The following is a 19,289-nucleotide window of genomic DNA, read 5'->3' as shown; positions in this document are numbered from 1 at the left end:
CCACTAGAATGTATGTTTCATGAGGGCAAGGGTTCAATCTGCTGCATTCATCTCTATATTCTCAGCACCAAGAAAGTCCTTAGTACCTAACAGGCCCGCAGTAAATATTTGATGGGTGTGGATTGATGGATGGATGACTAGGTGGATGTATAGGGATGGATGGATAGATAGATAAAATTTGATGCTTGGATAAATGAAAGGATGGTTAGATAGGCATGTGGAGAGCTCAATAAATGTTGGTTATTATTCATTTCATATTTTTTCAATTATTTCCCTTTGGATTAGGAGCCCCATTGGGTGGCTAACTTGTACCTGCTTGTGTCGTGAGCCTGCTTCCAATTTTCATCTGTGGCACATGCCATGGCCTCCTCAAGCTCCTAGCCTAACATCATGCATCAGTTCCAAGGCCTTTTGGTGATACCATCCTCCCCGCTGTGTTCTGGGGAGGCAAGAAGTCTACTTGAGAATTTTATTTCTTATTCTGCCAGGAAATTTTTCAGTTTGTTACTAGAACCTGACATCCCAGAAGTTTCTCAGCTTCAAACCTGATGAAGCCAACCTCAAACTGACAAGTTTCCCAGCAACAATGGGGTAATTGCACTTCAAAGCATATATTTAGCTCTTGTTTTCAATCTGTACAGAAAAGATGGTTGATGACTTTGACTTAAGAACAAAACCTTACCTTCAGATTTGTTTGACTGGTGCTCTCCCTTGAGAGAGTGAACTTAGGAATAGAACATGGAGCTATGCTCTTGGTTATAGTAATTAGGAGATTTTGGAATCTGGCAAATCTAGGCTTGAATCCTGGTTCTGCCCCTTACTATCTCTGTGCCCTGGGAAGATAACTTAACCTTTATGAGCCTCAGTTTCCTTTATAAAATATTGCTTTCTCCCTTAATATGCATTTATTCAGCACCTATTAAGTTCCAAGCATTGTGCTAGACTTTAGAAGTACCGCCAGTGAGCAAAAGTCACACATGGCCTCATGCTCACAATCTTGTACTTTCTCTGGTTGCAAAACCACTTAACAAATAACGATGCAAAGGGGAAGGACATGGTGTGATGGGAAGCTACAGTGCGGATATAATCTAGCCAGGACAGTCAGAGAAGGTTAACTGAGGCAGTAAGGGTTAAACTGAGTCAGGCAAAGAAAAGATGTGGTGAGTGGGTTGCAAGCAAAGAGGAAAAAGTTTGAGGTTTTATTGAGCTATGGTTTAGAACTAGAGATGAAGATTCTGCTTTCATAAGAGGTTTGGTTAGATTCTTGGAATGTCAGGCCACTTTGGGGACAAACTACACAGAATCAGAGGCAAGACAATTACCCCAACTTCTGCATGAAATCCTGATGTTTTCTAGCATTGGGAACAGCATCATGTGAACTTGGTTTTGGACCTTCATATATTTTGGAGGTTAATCCCTTATTGGACTTTTCATTTGTAAGTACTTTCCTCCATTCAGTAGGTTATCTTTTTCTTATTGATGGTTTCCTTTGCTGTGCAGAACCTTTAAGTTTAATTAGGTCCCATTAGTTTATTTTTGCTTTTGTTTTCTTTGCCTGAGGACACAGAACCAAAAAAAAAAAAAATATATTGCTGAGATTTATGTCAAACAGTGTTCTGCTTATCTTTTCTTCTAGGAGGTTATGGTTTCTGGTCTTACATTTAGGTCTTTAATCAATTTTGAGTTTATTTTTATTTATGGTATGAGAAAAATGTTCTAATTTCATTCTCCTACATGTAGATGTCCAGTTTTCCCAGTACTACTTATTAAAGAAACTGTCTTTTCTCCCTTGTATATTTTTGCCTCCTTTGTCATAGATTAATTGACCATAAGTGCGTGAGTTTATTTTTGGGCTCTCTATACCATTTCATTGATCTATGTGTGTGTTTTGTGCCAACAATTTTTAATTAATTGTCAATATTTAAAAATTTTGAGATTCACCACAAAAATCAGAAAAAAAATTTATAACACTGGGGTCCATATCTCCCAGTAGAACTGGACAGAGGCAGTTCCCTATGGAACTTCCCACATATTATCATCTAGACTGCCTACTTGCCCTCTGTGGACCTTGAGTTTGAGGTCCTCTCGTTTCAAAGATGAACTGCAGTCCACAGAAGTTTCCAGAGGTGGCTAGCTGGTTAAGAACAGCAGAGCTGATATCATAGTTAGTATCTTAAGGAGTGCTTCTACCAGCAGGATAGGAGGCATTTTTCACTCAGGTGGACATTTTCAAGCAATAATTCCAAACATGTGATGAACTGCCTTGTCCTCAAACAGCCTGGCCTCATAGCACTGCTTAATTCACATTTAAATTACACTGGGAACAAATACATTGCACAATGTTCAGCTCCAGGTTGCAGAGAAAAACACACTAATAGAGCTCTGCAATTACGAGTAATTTTTCTCTGAATCCTTCTCTTTCTCTCCCACTCTGGATTAATGATTGCCTTCACAAAGAGTCCACATGAGCTTTCAGAGCCAAAGGAGTAAACAGGAGGACATGCATTAACGTGGAGAGCTGGTTACCTCCCACGCCTGAATATAGAGCTTTTAGAAATGGAATTTTTTAGATGTGCTTCTCTTACAAATATCAGGTGAACATAATCTCCGAGGCCGTGGGTGTTGGGTGGAATGACATTCACATCAGTCATGGAGTAAATATCCAGGAGCATTAAAGAGGGAAGAAAACATCAGTCCGATTCCTTTGAGTGGCAGAGGACTTACTATGTGCCTAGTTGTTTGTGCACGATGCTTTCACAGGTTTTTGTTTATTTCCTTTGCACAACTCACAAGGTTGTGAACAGAAAAAAAAAGAAAAAAAGCAAGAAAGGAAAGACACAGTATTAAACCTACATTTTTTGATTCTGGGTTCATTTTGGTGATATCAGGTAGATCTGGGGGAGAATCCCAGCCCCAGTGATCCCAGTTGTGTGACCTCAAGTTAATTATTTAATGGTTCTGAGCTTCATCTGGTCCTCATCTGTTAAATGCCCTGTGTTAGGTACACAGTAATAGTTTTTTATTTTTTTTCTTTCAGTTAGACTATGTGGTTTCCTCACTGGGGTTACTAATATTGAATACAATTTTAAAAGCACTGGGGCTGGTATTCGAAAATTTGGATTCTAGTTCCTACTCTGTCCTTTCCTGCTAAGACTCATAAGGAAATTATCTGGCTTTTTTCAATAATTAGACAAACATCGCACATGGCAATATAATTCAAAATGTATTAAAGGTTATAAAATGAAAAGTGGGTCTTCTTCCCCATTAAACAGTCATTGCCTTTCTTGGAGGCAATGCCTATTAACATTTACTTGAATATCCTTCTAGAAGAGTTTTCTACTATGCATATACAATCACACACACACACACTCTCTAACCCTCAAATGGAAGCGAACTTAAAATAAGCCTTGGAGATATTGTGTGTTAGCCCGTATCACCTCATTATTATTTTAATGTAGCTAAGCCCATATTGATAGTCATTTAGGTAATTTCCAGTCTTCTGTTAATAATAGTAATAGCTAATATTTATGGATTGTTTGGAATGTGCCAGGCACTATTCTAAGTACTTTGTATGTATTAACTCATTTAATATAACCATCCTGAATAGAAGCTATTATCATCATCCCCATTTCACATGTGAGGACAATGATGCCCAGAGGACTTGCCCCTCAGCCACACAATAAATAGCAGAGGTAGAATGAACAATGCTGTAACACATCTTTGTCTGCGTAGTTTTGTGCGCATTTGTCAGAATAGCTAGCAAATGATGGCTCTTAACAGCAGTAGTGTAATCAAACTGCATTTTTGAAAGATCAATATGATAGCAGGGTGGAGAATGGACTCATCTTATGGCACCTGTCACACTCTGCTGTGCATTTTCCTGCCCCCCACCGTCTCTCTTGTTAGATTATGAGCTTCTTAAAGGTAGGGATGCTGTACCCCAGGGATTGGCACTGAGGAAGGATATTCCTGACGCTTAATAACATGTGTGAATAATTATTTAAAAAAATAAGGAGGCCTTCAAAGGTAATGATAGTTGGGTTTTGGGTAGGGTTTTAAAGGGTGAATAAAATTTTGATGGTCAGAAAATGGAAGAAAATTTTTCTTCTTTGTATGAAGAAATAACAAAGGAATAACCACGTAGGATGTTCGAGGAAACATAAAACTGCCCAGGCTGTCTGGGGAAAAGGGTACATGGTGTGATATGCTCACAGAGAAGACTGGAAAGGAAACTTGGAGGCAGACACAGGGGATTACCTGAGGGACATTACCCCGAAGGACAGGACAGAGCATCTACGAATGCACCCATGTAGACCCATGATACTGGTGTCAGTTAAATTTTTTGAATCCCAGTTTATAAAATTGTATTCATCTCCATACTAGGTTTCTCTCCTCCACTTTTCACTTTCCAGCATCATAATGGATGGCAGGTTCGTCAATATCAGTAGCCTGAAAAAACATCATATCAGTGCAGTGGGCATATTTTCAGTTTTCATTTATTTTAATCCTCACCAACTCCCTGAATTCACTGGCTGACATATTTATTTTTCTGAGTTCTGGGCCTGTGGGTCCAGGTTTATAGATGTAGCTTATAGATGTTCAATTCCCATTCATTTATATGCAAACATACCTCTCAGTGGATTTTGTTACATTTCTGTTAATCTTGAATTTCATGAAGTTATGTAGATATCTGACAACACATATTACTTTAAATACATGCTAACGTTTTTGGACACTTGATTGTTGATCCTAGCTAATATATGCAGTAAGATTCAAATTAGAAATTAGTTCTGCTAGCCACTCTTACTATATATCAACACTACCCAAGAGGAATATAATGTGAGCCAAATATAAGCCACAAATATGATTGAAAATTTTCCACTAGTCACACTTTAAAAAGCCAAAAGAAATACAAAATTAGTAGGTTTCATTTCATCCACTGTATCTAAAATATTATCTCCACATGTAATAAACATTAAAATTATGAGATATTCTACTTCCATTCTTTTCATAATAATGTATGGTATATTTACAATACATCTCACTTTGGACTAGCCATATTTCAAATGCAGAAGTTACATAAAGCTAGAGGCCACTATATTGGATGGTGCAAAAACTAGAAGCTATAGGTTCCAGCTTCTTTGAATAACACTATTAGCTGGAAGAACTGTTAGACTGGTTTACATCTTCCCTGCTCCAAGGTAACCCTGTAAAGCTTCTTTGAAGCTTATAATTATTTGGGGGAGAGATCTACTAAGTCTCTAGGCATAAAAGGTTCCAACCATGTAAACTCTTCAGGGAAAAGTTATCCAACACCTCATGCTTTCTTCTCTATTTCTAAACCATCATGTGTGTTTTGTAATCGTCAATTTGCTTCTTTGCAGTATTCTCCCTTCAGTATTCTAGGGAGGCTCTGAGAAAGCTTCCTTTTCCACATCTGTATAGCACAACTAGAGAACAGAGGTGTCAACTCACTTGTCCCTGGACTAGTCGTCTTAGAATGGATGTACACTGTGGTGGTTAAGAGCACCAACTATGCAGCAGAATGCCTGGCTTCAAACGTTGGCTCTGTTGCTTACTGGTTTTGTAACATTTATCAGCCTGCAAAATGGGCACAACAGTATCTCCTTCACTGGATTGTCGTGAGGATTAAATAGTATAATGTAGAACATTGACATGTACAAAAATTATATAAATATTTGCTTTAATGTGATGTAGAAACAATGGCATATAGATAGACCATATAAATATTTACTATAATTTAAAAATGTTTTTACTAAGCATTTCTTGCAACATTAAATCTCCTCCTTTCCTTTTCTAAAGTGTAGTATTTGTCACTTAGTAATCCCTTTGCTCCTCTACAAAGAAAAACAATGAGTGCAACACATTTTTTCAAGGAGGATTCACCTGGAAAATAGCCAAGATATTTTCTTTTAGGAATGGAATTACTCCATTAGGGATGTTACCTAAGAAATATTATTTTAAAAATAGAATACATAAAAAGCAATATGGCAGAACCACTTAGGTATTTTCTAGTGGTTGAGAATTGATTTGAAAGTGAATAGGAAAATTTTTAAATAATTGTCTAAAAGGAGCCAGTGAATGAATTTTCTAAGCTCAAAATTTTGACTCTACTATGTGATAGATGTTTATCATTCCTTCTCAATGATGTGCTTCTCCCCTAAAAATCAAGTTATAAAAAGGCGTTTTGTAAACATTTAAGTTGTTCAATAAATATTTATCCAATAAGAGATATTTTATGGAGAAAAATCACCAGACTTAGAGCCTCCCTGCTTCTCTTTAACTAAAAAAGAAAAACACTTGAAAACAAGGATGTGTATAGATACATATTCCCTCACTCAAAAAAAAAAAATTATGTCCAAATATAAAATGAATCTTTTAAAAAAAGCTTCCTTAGAAATGTCTGATTTCAAATCCCACCTGTTTCTGCCCTTACCTTCCATCCCACTCCCCACTCTTATTTCCAGTACTTTTTCCCTTAAATTGGGGGTATATCTGCTTTACAATGGTGTGCTAGTTCTGCTATACAAAGAAGTGAATCAGCCATATGTATACATATGTCCCTTCCCTCTTAGACCTCCCTCCTCCCCAATTCCCCTACTCTAGGTCACCATAGATCACCGAGCTGAGCTGCTTGCACTATATACCAGGTTCCCACCAGCTATCTATTTTACACATGGTAGTGTATGTATGTCAAACCCAATCTTCAATTCATCCCACCATCCCCTTCCCCAACCCCCATGTCCACCTGACCGGTCTCTCTGTCTGCATCTCTATTCCTGCCCTGCAAATAGGTTCATCAGTACCGTTTTTCTAGATTTCACATATATGCCTTAATATACAATATTTGTTTTTCTCTTTCTGACTTACTTCACTGTGTATAACAGACTCTAGGTTCATCCACTATCCAGTGGTTCTTGAGGCAGAGTTTGCTTTTTACCACCCACCTCCAAGACAGCAGCAAAATGAGCAAGTAACCTCTTCAAAGATGCCTGGAGTTCTTCCTGAATCAGCCCAGGAAAGGTGATGGATATAAACTAGCTCTGCATTGCAGGGACCCATGAACCACCCCCACCCACAAGTGGCTAATTTCAAGAGGGCATGGGCTTCTGTATGTAAAACTCCTATTAGAAATCTTCACCAGCTGTGACTGGCAATGGGTAATTTTTGTTGTTGTTTAGTGAAAAAGAAATTATTACAGCTGACTGCATGCAGGAAAAGCTTTATTAAGTCATAGAACTATTATAATTTTTTTTTAAACAGGGATGTAGAATACTCAAACATTTTAAATGACCTATGAAACAACTGGCATATATTTAGTAAGCAAGATCCACTTTAACAATTCTCTCTGCTCCCACCCTCAATGCTCAACTATAGGACATTTATTTATTTATCATGTTTAGTATTTCTGTCTCACAGCCATCTGTCAGACCTTTTGCTGCAAAAACGTGTTTTTTAACAATTAAATACACAATGGGGAGATATGGTTAGACATTTACAGGACTTGAAATGTTGAAGAATAATACACAATAATAGGATCACAAGAAGGGCAGTGGTATCTTTCAATTCATTTTGCTATTTCCAGTCTCTTTTTCAAACATTAATCTCTAAAGTCAGTCCAAGTCCCATCCTTGAAATGCATCCTGTTCCTTTTTTCCTCTCCTCCTCCAATGTCCATTATTTTAACAATTCGAGTTCTCTCGCCTGGGAAAAAGGAAAGTTATTAACTCACAAGGGACATTTATTGACATCTAATTGTTACAACCCAAACCACAGCACAAAAGTCAGTCATGTACAGGTGACACAGCACAATGGGGTCGGTCCACGTTTTCGGCACACTAAAGGAGAAGAGGGTAGCGATATTTAAGGCTCAGGATTCACATGACGATGCACTTGCCCAGCAGCTTCTCGGCGGTCTTGGGGATCTGGGATTTCTTCTGCGGAGGCTGGGCGCCGGCGGGGGCTGCGGCGGCGGCGGGCTTCTTCTCGAAATTTATCAGCAACTGGAACAGCTCCTGGACGTTGATATTCATCTTGGCCGAGGTCTCCAAGAAGGCGCAATTCCACTCGCACGCATAGGCAGCACCTTCCTTCTCACTCACCTCCCGACGGCTCTCATCGCACTTGTTGCCCACCAGGATGACGGGGCACTTTTGCGGGTTGTTACCTTTGAGTTGACGGATCAGCTCATAGAGCGGCTTCAGCTCCTCCAGGGTTTGCTTCCTGGTGATAGAATAAACCAGGATGAAGGCGTGACCCCTGGCAATGGCAAGGCGCTGCAGGCCCCGGTAGCGGCGGCCACCGGTGGTGTCGGTGATGTGCAGCGCACCCGCCTTGTGGCTGCAGCCTAGCGCCTGGCGGTAGGTATCTTCGATGGTCGGCAGGTACGCCTCACGGAAGTTGCCGCGCACCCACCTTTGCACCAGAGCGCTCTTGCCCACGCCGGCCGAGCCGAGCACCACCACGCGGAAATCTCTGCTCCTTCTCTGGGGCAGGCAGGTGCGGATGACGATCACGGTCGGCAGAGGCCGCAGCCGCTTCATCAGCCGTTCCTTGAGGCCGAAGCAGGAGTTGCCCATGGTCAGGTATTAGCTGAGAGGTGCGTGCACCGCTTCTCTGGCACTTGGCCAGCAGTGAGGGATGCCTACGGAGGAGAGAAGAGAGGATGTGTGAGGGGTGGGAGTCTAACTCGGAATGATGTCTTGTCGCAGCGCCTGCCTGGCCCGCTGCTCCCTGGGGACATGGGGGGGGGGGGGGCGGGGGGTGGTGTCTGTCTCGTCCCGCTCGCTAACCCCACCCTCCTCCCTCCTCCCACTTCCCTCCTCCCTCCTCCATTCTCTGCGGTGAGCTGTCTCTCTGCCCACCCCAGGAACCCACCAAAGGCAATGCGGGTGGGGAGGAGGGCAGGAGCGCCCCGAGCCTCTTCTTCCAATGATACCTGTTTGTTACTTTCGCGGTGGCTACGCACCTGTTTTTATTTTATCATGCCACACTACAGAATGCTGCAATAATGGACAGCTTGCCAACCCTTAAAACATGCACATCCGAACGATGTTAGCAAACATTTTCACCCTAAATAAGCCCTTGCTGTCTTCTCTCCTGCAATATTAAAAATTATGCGTATCTCTGACAAGGATCGATCACTGCGGGCAAGGGTAGGTTGCCGCAGACATCGCGATCCAGGGTGTGGTCACGGGGGGCAGTGGGGGGGGGGCGCCCAGGAAGCCCACAGGGACCAGGATTCGTAACGCTCACAGAGACCCCTAACCTGCAGCAACTGTCCTCAAGTACCCGCTTCCCTGATAACGTGCCCATTGCTTCCCCCCCCCCCCCCCCCACCCCGCGATAATCCAGGCTGGTTCACTCGCTACACCTTGCATTTGAGTGCCCGAAAAAAGGCGAACGATAGCTTTTACCTCTTTCCGAGGCGGGAACCTCGCGGCAAATTCTCTCCTTGCCCAGGTGGCTTTGGCCGCGGCCGCAGTGGCGGCAAGGAATTGCGCAACCAAGCTCCCAGCCGCAGCCGGCAACCAGTTCGCTCGGAGGCTCCGGGCGAAATGCTCCAACCAACAGTGGGACTGAGATTGGTTAGCTAGAGCCAGGGGGCGCAGACTGGGAGACTCCACTTGCACTGCTCACAGAGGGGGGATTGGGTTGTGAGGGGCTGACCGAGTCAGACGCGCCCCCGGCAGTCTCCCCGGCGTCCCCCACACAGGTACCCACAGCCCGGGCAGGGGCGGGGGTGGGAGGTGGCCCTGTGTTCACAAGTGCCCGCCCATTGAGTGGGGTCCGCTTACGGGGCTGCAGATGCAGGCATTTCTCACCTACTGCGATCTAAACCACTTCTTCGCTTTTTGCCCCCTGTGGGGTAGCCTTTCCCAACCCTCGCCACCTTCTCTTCCCTGCAGGAAGGCCAGTTAGCACCCTTCTCATTACTGGTGACAGACACCTCACCGCATCTCATCCACTTCACTCCAATAAACATTTGTCCAGCACAAAACCCAGTTTCTGTCTTTGCTGAGGAAGACCAACGGACACTTCTGTTATAAGAGACTTTGGGACCTGCCTCTTGGTAGGATTTCCTGTGGTGTAGACATGTTCTGTGTTTAGAGGTTGAGGGGTATCCTCTACACCCAACAACATTAAGCAGTGATCATATCCATCACCACTCTGTGTACAATACTTCTCATTTAGTCGTCGTCACAAAAACCTCGTAGGAAAATCCAGACTGGAAATGTGGGCAGCCTCCTAGGAGTAGAGAGCGACCCCTGGCTGACAGCCAGTAAGAAAGCATGAGCCGCAGAGCTAACAACTGGATTTTTCCAACAACCTGAATGATCTTGAAAGCAGATTCTTCTCTAGAAACTGCACGTAAGATCAGACCATCAACACTTTGATTTTAGCCTTATTAAGCAGAGAATCCAGTTGAGCTCATCCAGACTTCTGATTTGAGAGAGTTCTAGATTTTGCAGTTGGGTATCCTATTAAGCTACAACATCTGTGGCAGTTTTTTACACAGCAAAATAAAACTAATTCAGCAGGTAAAATTACTTGTTCAAGTTTAAAGGGCTCATAAATGATGGACCTAGGCCCAAACCTGGAGAAAGCAATGGCACCCCACTCCAGTACTCTTGCCTGGAAAATCCCATGGACGGAGGAGCCTGGTAGGCTGCAGACCATGGGGTCGCTAAGAGTCGGACACGACTGAAGCGACTTAGCAGCAGCAGCAGCAGCAGCAGCAGCTGGCCCAAACCCAGTACTCCTAACTCCAACTCTTGTTCTTGTTCTGATTTTATCCTCCTGTGTCATTAAGCTGATACAGTATATTTTACTCATTAGTGAAAACATTTTTATAATTTTTCTTTCTTACCCAAAGACTCATGCATGTTAGGCAGAGATCAAGAACACATGCTTTAGAGGCAGAAAACTAGCTTTAGAATGTTAATGGGTTTTTTCCCTTTTCCTTCTTTGGAATACATGTTAATACTGGAAGAAAAGTTATGACCAACCTATACAGCATATTCAAAAGCAGAGACATTACTTTGCCAACAAAGGTCCATCTAGTCAAAGCTATTGTTTTTCCAGTAGTCATGTATGGATATGAGAATTGGACTAGAAAGAGGGCTGAGAGCTGAAGAATTGATGCTTTTGAACTGTAATGTTGGAGAAGACTCTTGAGAGTCCCTTGGACTGCAAGGAGATCCAACTAGTCCATCCTAAAGGAGATCAGTCCTGGGTGTTCACTGGAAGGACTGATGTTGAAGCTGAAACTCCAATACTTTGGCCACCTGATGCAAAGAGCTGACTCATTTGAAAAGACTGATGCTGGGAAAGATTGAACATGGGAGGAGAAGGGACGACAGAGGATGAGATGGTTGGATGGCATCATCGATTCAATGGACGTGAGTTTGGGTAAACTCTGGGAGTTGGTGATAGACAGGGAGGCCTGGCATGCTGCAGTCCACAGGGTCGCAAAGAGTCAGACATGACTGAGCAACTGAAATGATAATATGCCTTTGAGCTGTGCGATCCTGGAGAAATTACTTTTCTGTAGAGGGGAACTGATACCTATGAGAAAGAATTGTGGGGAGGATTCAAGGAGCTACTCCCTGATGCACTAGTTAGAAGGCATTTAGAATACAATAGGTAATTCATAAAAGACAGCTATTGGCCTTCACATAATAATATAGAAATCTGTATACACATAATCGTGTAGTCTTTGAGCATTTTTGGAAGTGCCAATGACCTTTTTATTTAAACCAAATAAGAGCAGATTTCCACCAGGAAAACACAGCAGGCTTGGGGAAAATAAATTGAGGACAGAAGAACTTGGGGCAGGGAAGAAGAGCAGTGAGAATTCTGAGCAAGAACGAAATCTTTGCACATTCCTCCTAAACCACAAATAACACTGCCTATTGAAACTAGGGCACCTAAAATGTCACTTCATGGCAAATAGAAGGAGAAACAGTGGAAGCAGTAACAGATTTTATTTTCTTGAGCTGCAGATGGTAATGCAGCTACGAAATTAAAAGACGCTTGCTCCTTGGAAGAAAAGCTATGACAAACCTAGATAGTGTATTAAAAAGCAGAGGCATCACTTTGCTGACAAAGGTCCACATAGTCAAACTATGGTTTTTCCCAGTAGTCATGTACGGATATGAGAGTTGGACCATAAAGAAGGCTGAGCACCTAAGAATAGATGCTTTCAGATTGTGGTGCTGAAGAAGACTCTTTAGAGTCCCATGCATGGCAAGGAGATCAAACCAGTCAATCCTAAAGGAAATCAACCCTGAATATTCATTGAAAGGACTGATGCTGAAGCTGAAGCTCCAATGTTTTGGCCACCTGATACAAAGAGACAATTCACTGGAAAAGACCCTGATGCAGGGAAAGATTGAGGGCAGGAGGAGAAGGGAGTGACAGAGGATGAGATGGTTGGATGGCATCACTGACACAATGGACATGAGTTGGAGCAAACTCAGGGAGATAGCGAAGGACAGGGAAGCCTGGCGTGCTGCAGTCTCTGGGGTTGCAAAGTCGGACATGACCTAGTGACTGAACAACAACAAAAAGTCTTTAGGAATGAGAAAGACTAGAAAAGAGGGTCCTGAAACTGAAACTGATGGGCATCGGTTTACCCCAGAGCAGACACCTTGGCACTTGACAGGTTGTCCTCTCTGTTTGGGGGTAGTTCTGATTATTAGTGAAGTTTTCATAGTTACCTGTCACTCCAGCCACTGATTCCGGTTTCATCGTCTGGAGTCTGGAAATGCATTGATCAGTCTGCTCCCTTGGATGCCCTTACAGCCTTTCAGCTATTTGAAGACAATTATGTCTAATCACTAAGTCATTTATAATGCTGGAAGTGGCCTGAGGACCATCAAGTCAAACCCTTCATTTTGGTGATGAGGAAACTGAACCTCAGGGGCCATGCTCTGACCTAAGACCAAGCTTACTCTTCTCTCCTGTAGCCTCGCCTTTTGTTTGAAAACAACGGTTCCTTGGGGTGTATGGATGTCTTTTGTTCCACTGCTTTTTATTTTTTTCCCATTGTTATAACGCATATTTATTTCTTTACAGTAAACAAACTAAGAATACACGTTTCAAATACACAAAAAAATGGGGTCCTGATATATGGAAGATGAATGAAGATGCCTTTGGAGGAAAAACATTTAAAACAAAGAAACAACAAAAAAGAAGGGGAAGTGAAAAATAGGAGGAGGAAGAAGACAAAGGAGGAGGAGGAAGAGGAGGAGGAAGAAGAGAAAGGAGGAGGAAAGCAAGAGGGTGTGGAAATATATATCCCAAAGTAAAGCCTTTAAATGCCAGAGACATCAAATTATGAGGTTATACATAGAAATCAGAAGAAATGATAAAAATACAAAACCATAGCCCCTCCATCCAAACCAGGTCTTGCACTTCAAAAGTCAATATAAAATATTTCACTTTAAAAGGAGCCCTAGCCCAGGGATCCAGCATTGCAGTAGGCCAGAGAGTCAAAGGAATGGGTTCCCTGAAAAATAAAACTATATACTACTATACAGTAGTTATAAATGAACTGGAGTTTTCTTTAGTTATCCATACAGATGGCCGAGGCACATGAAAAGATGCTTAACATTGCTAATTAATAGAGAAATGCAAATCAAAACTATAATGAGATGACACCTCACACTAGTCAGGATCAGTTCAGTTCAGTTCAGTCGCTCAGTCGTGTCCAACTCTTTGCGACCCCATGAATCACAGCACACCAGGCCTCCCTGTCCATCACCAACTCCTGGAGTTCACTGAGACTCACGTCCATCGAGTCAGTGATGCCATCCAGCCATCTCATCCTCTGTCATCCCCTTCTCCTCCTGCCCCCAATCCCTCCCAGCATCAGGGTCTTTTCCAATGAGTCAACTCTTTGCATGAGGTGGCCAAAGTACTGGAGTTTCAGCTTTAGCATCATTCCTTCCAAAGAAATCCCAGGGCTGATCTCCTTCAGAATGGACTGGTTGGATCTCCTTATAGTCCAAGGGACTCGCAAGAGTCTTCTCCAACACCACAGTTCAAAAGCATCAATTCTTCGGCACTCAGCTTTCTTCACAGTCCAACTCTCACATCCGTACATGACCACAGGAAAAACCATAGCCTTGACTAGACGGACCTTTGTTGGCAAAGTAATGTCTCTGCTTTTGACTATGCTATCTAGGTTGGTCATAACTTTCCTTCCAAGGAGTAAGTGTCTTTTAATTTCATGGCTGCAATCACCATCTGCAGTGATTTTGGAGCCCCAAAAAATAAAGTCTGACACTGTTTCCCCATCTATTTCCCATGAGGTGATGGGACTGGATGCCATGATCTTAGTTTTCTGAATGTTGAGCTTTAAGCCAACTTTTTCACTCTCCACTTTCACTTTCATCAAGAGGCTTTTTAGTTCCTCTTCACTTTCTGCCATAAGGGTGGTGTCATCTGCATATTTGAGGTTATCAAAAAGTCTACAAACAACAAATGCTGGAGAGGGTATGGAGAAAAGGGAACCCTTTTGCACTGTCAGTGGGAATGTAAATTGGTTCGGCAGCTATGGAAAACAGTATGGAGCCTCCTTAAGAAGCTAAAAATAGAGCTACCATATAATACAGCAATCCAACTCTTGGGATTATAGAATATAGAAAGTCAATCAGTTACGTCTGACTCTTTGAGACCCTATGGACTATACAGTACATGGAACTCTCCATACTGGAGTGGGTAACCTTTCCCTTCTCCAGGGCATCCTTCCAACCCAGGGATCAAACCCATGTCTCCCGCATTGCAGGCAGATTCTTTACCAGCTGAGCTACAAGGGAAACCCAAGAATACTAGAGTGGGTAGCCTATCCCTTCTCCAGTGGATCTTCCTGATCCAGGAATCAAACTGGGGTCTTCTACATTGCAGGTGGATTCTTCACCAACTGAGCTATCAAGGAAGCACACTTGGGATTATATCTGGAGAAAAACAAAATTTGAAAGGATACATGCACCCCAGTGTTCATTGCAATGCTATTTATAATAGCCAAGACATGGAAGCAACCTAAATGTCCACTGACAGATGAACAGATAAAGAAGATGTGGTATATGTATACAACTGACTACCAAACCATAAAAAAGAATGAAATACTGCCATTTGTAGCAACATGGATTATCATACTAAGTTAAGTACTCAGGCAGAGAAAGACAAATATCAATATAATATTGCTTATATTCAGAATCTTTTTTTTAATGATACAAATGAACTTATTTACAAAAGAGAAACAGACACAAAGACTTAGAGAATGAACTTATGGTTAGCAGGGGAGAAAGCGGGAAGGATACATTGGGAGTTTGGAATTGACAATGTACACACTGATATATTTAAAACAGACAACCAACAAGGACCTGCTGTATAGCACAGGGAACTCTGTTCAACACTCTGTAATAACCTAAATAGGAAAAGAATTTGAAAAAGAACAGATACATGAACTTCCTGATTTTCAAGCTGGTTTTAGAAAAGGCAGAGGAACCAGAGATCAAATTGCCAACATCTGCTGGATCATGGAAAAAGCAAGAGAGTTCCAGAAAAACATCTATTTCTGCTTTATTGACTACGCCAAAGCCTTTGACTGTGTGGATCACAATAAACTGTGGAAAATTCTGAAAGAGATGGGAATACCAGACCACCTGACCTGCCTCTTGAGAAATCTGTATGCAGGTCAGGAAGCAACAGTTAGAACTGGACATGGAACAACAGACTGGTTCCAAATAGGAAAAGGAGTACATCAAGGCTGTATATTGTCACCCTGCTTATTTAACTTTATGCAGAGGACATCATGAGAAACGCTGGGCTGGAAGAAGCACAAGCTGGAATCAAGATTGCCGGGAGAAATATCAGTAACCTCAGATATGCAGATGATACCACCCTTATGGCAGAAAGTGAAGAGGAACTAAAAAGCCTCTTGATGAAAGTGCAAGTGGAGAGTGAAAAAGTTGGCTTAAAGCTCAACATTCAGAAAACGAACATCATGGCATCTGGTCCCATCACTTCAGGGGAAATAGATGGGAAATCAGTGGAAACAGTGTCAGACCTTATTTTGGGGGGTTCCAAAATAACTTCAGATAATGATTGCAGCCATGAAATTAAAAGACACTTACTCCTTGGAAGGAAAGTTATGACCAACCTAGATAGCATACTGAAAAGCAGAGATATTACTTTGCCAACAAAGGTCCGTCTAGTCAAGGCTATGGTTTTTCCTGTGGTCATGTATGGATGTGAGAGTTGGACGGTGAAGAAAGCTGAGTACCGAAGAATTGATGCTTTTGAACTGTGGTGTTGGAGAAGACTCTTGTGATTCCCTTGGACTGCAAAGAGATCCAACCCGTCTATCGTAAAGCAGATCAGTCTTGGCTGTTCATTGGAAGGACTGATGCTGAGGCTGAAACTCTAATACTTTGGCCACCTCATGCGAAGAGTTGACTCATTGGAAAAGAACCTGATGCTGGGAGGGATTGGGGGCAGAAGGGGACAACAGAGAATGAGATGGCTTGATGGCATCACCAACTCGATGCACATGAGTTTGGGTGAGCTCCGGGAGTTGGTGATGGACAGGGAGGCCTGGCATGCAGTGATTCATGAGGTCGCAAAGATTCAGACACGACTGAGCAACTGAACTGAACTGAACTGAGTCACTTTGCTATACACCTAAAACTACCACAACATTGGTTGTTAATCAACTGAATTCTGATATAAAATAATTTTTTAAAAAAGTTCAGCAAATAAAACATATAAAAAGGATTTAAATGGAAATTATGGAACTGAAAAATACAATAATAGAAAATTTTTAAACTTTCTTAATGGGCTTAATATTATAATGAAGATGACATTGGATAGAATCAGTGAACTTGAGGATAAAGAAATAAAATTTACTCAATATAAACAATAGAGATAAAATAGACTGGGAAAAAAAATGAGGAGAGTCTCTAGGGTCTGTGGTGCAATAACCAAAATCCCAACATTTGTATCAGAGCCCCAGAAGGAGAGAAGAAACAGTCTAAATGAGTATGGCAAGAAATTATGCCTGAGAATCTCCCAAATTTGTTGAAAGACACAAACTTACAGTTCCAAGAAGCTGAACAAACCCCACCAGGAGAATTCCAAGGGAATCAATGCCAAGACACATAACTGAATTCTGAAAACAATGATAAATTCTTGAAAGTAGATAGAAAGAAGGAATATATTACCTGTCAGAGGAACATTAATTCAGATGATGGCAGATATCTCATTTGAAACCACAGATACCAAAGGAAATGGCATGGCATTTTTCAAGTGCTGAAAGTCTTTTCAAAGAACTGTCAACTGCAAATTCTATATCCAGCAAAATATACCTTCAAGAACAAACACCATGTCCAGATGAAGAAAAGCAAAGAGGATTTTTTGCTACAAACCTATCCTCAAAGAGTGACTGAAGGAAGTTTCTTGATGAAAGTGAAAGAGCAGAGTGAAAAAGAGCCTCTTGATGAAGGTGAAAGAAGAGAATAAAAAAGCTGGCTTAAAACTCAACATTCAGAAAACTACAATCATGGCATCTGGTCCCATCACCTCATGGCATATAGATGGAGAAACAATGGAAACAGTGAAAGACATTATTTTCTTGGGCTCCAAAATCACTGTGTATGGTGACTGCAGCCATGAAATTAAAAGACATTTGCTCCTTGGAAGAAAAGCTATGACAAACATAGCCAGAGTATTAAAAAGCAGAGACATTATTTTTCCAACAAAGGTCCACATAGTCAAAGCTATAGTTTTACCAGTAGTTATGTATGGATGTGAGACTTGGACTGTAAAGAAGGCTGAGCACCGAAGAATTGATGCTTTCTAACTGTGGTGTTGGAGAAGACTCTTGAGAGTCCTTTGGACTGCAAGGAGATCCAACCAGTCAATCCTAAAGGAAATCAACTCTGAATATTCATTGAAAGGACTGATGCTGAAGCTGAAGCTCCAATGCTTTGGCCACCTGATGCGAAGAGCCAACTCACTGGAAAAGACCCTGATGCTGGGAGAGATCGAAGGCAGGAGGAGAAGTGGGTGACAGAGGATGAGATGGTTGGATGGCATCACCAACATGGACATGAGTTTGAGCAAGCTCCAGGAGATGGTAAAGAACAGGGAAGCTTGGCATGCTGCAGTCCATGGGATCACAGTCGTACATGACTGAGCAACTGAACAACAAATAACAAAGAAAGTTTCATAAACAGAAAGGAAAAGATAATTAGGAACTTCATAGGGAAAGCATAATATCAAGATAGATTTTAAAAATAGGGGTAATTATGATAGACTATTCTTCTCATGGGTTTCCCTGGTGGCTCAGATGGTAAGGAATCTGCCTGCAATGCAGGAGACCCAGATTTGATACCTGGGTTGGGAAGATTCCCCTGGAGAAGGGGACAGCTACCCACTCCAGTCTTCTTGCCTAGAGAACTCCATGGACAGAGGAGCCTAACAGGCTGCAGTCCATGAGCAACTAACACTTACTTACACTTACCTGCTTATCATTCTCATAAACTTTTACAATCATCATGATGATTGAAAGAAAAATTATAATATCTGATACTCAAGGCAATGGTGCTAAAAGTTGGGAAAGGCAAAGGGACCTGAATAGAAGCAAGGTTTCCATACTTCACTCATGCAATAATAGATTATAATGTCATATATGCATATTATAATATCCAAAGGAATAACTTTTTATACAAAGTGATATACTCAAACACACTAAAAATAAATCAAGAGAGAATCCTATTAAAAAACATTCCAATAACCCACATAAAGGTGATAAAGCAAAGCAGAGGAAAACCAGGAAACAATAAAATTGTGTACTTAAGTTCATATATATCAAGAATCATCTTAAATGTAAATGGTGTAAATACACCACATAAAAAGGCAGATTGGCAGGGTGGATAAAATAAACAAACCAAAAAAGAAACACAAGCCAACTATATGATGTTTGAAGTAAGAAGAAATTCACTTCATATTAAATGACATAGGTAGGTTGAAAATAAAAGAATATTTTTTATAATAAAAAAGAATACATAGAAACCAAAATTAAAAACAGTATTATTTACAGTCACTACAAAAAAGAAAGTACTTTGTACATATACAAAACACATAAATAGTCTGAATGCTGAAAATTACAAAATGCTCATAAAAGAAATCAAAGAAGACTTAAGTTGATGGAAAGACATAATGTGTTCATGAATTAGGACATTCAACTTAGTAAAGAT

The 19,289-nt window shown here is 41.5% G+C and overlaps 1 protein-coding gene across 1 annotated transcript; it reads right to left on the bottom strand.

Moving 5' to 3' along the window:
* Positions 1-7,227: 7,227 nt before the first annotated feature.
* Positions 7,228-9,705, bottom strand: DIRAS3 (DIRAS family GTPase 3). Its single transcript, XM_027536939.1, has 2 exons — positions 9,438-9,705; positions 7,228-8,665 (listed from the first exon to the last, which is right to left on the bottom strand). Exon 2 carries the CDS (start codon positions 8,598-8,600, stop codon positions 7,899-7,901), a length of 702 nt encoding a protein of 233 aa, XP_027392740.1. The 5' UTR covers positions 8,601-8,665; positions 9,438-9,705; the 3' UTR covers positions 7,228-7,898.
* Positions 9,706-19,289: the final 9,584 nt, after the last annotated feature.

This window comes from Bos indicus x Bos taurus, chromosome 3, assembly GCF_003369695.1.
Source record: "Bos indicus x Bos taurus breed Angus x Brahman F1 hybrid chromosome 3, Bos_hybrid_MaternalHap_v2.0, whole genome shotgun sequence".
Taxonomy (NCBI): domain Eukaryota; kingdom Metazoa; phylum Chordata; class Mammalia; order Artiodactyla; family Bovidae; genus Bos; species Bos indicus x Bos taurus.
Note: the sequence above shows the minus strand (reverse complement) of the source record. Positions and strands in the feature narration are given on the sequence as shown.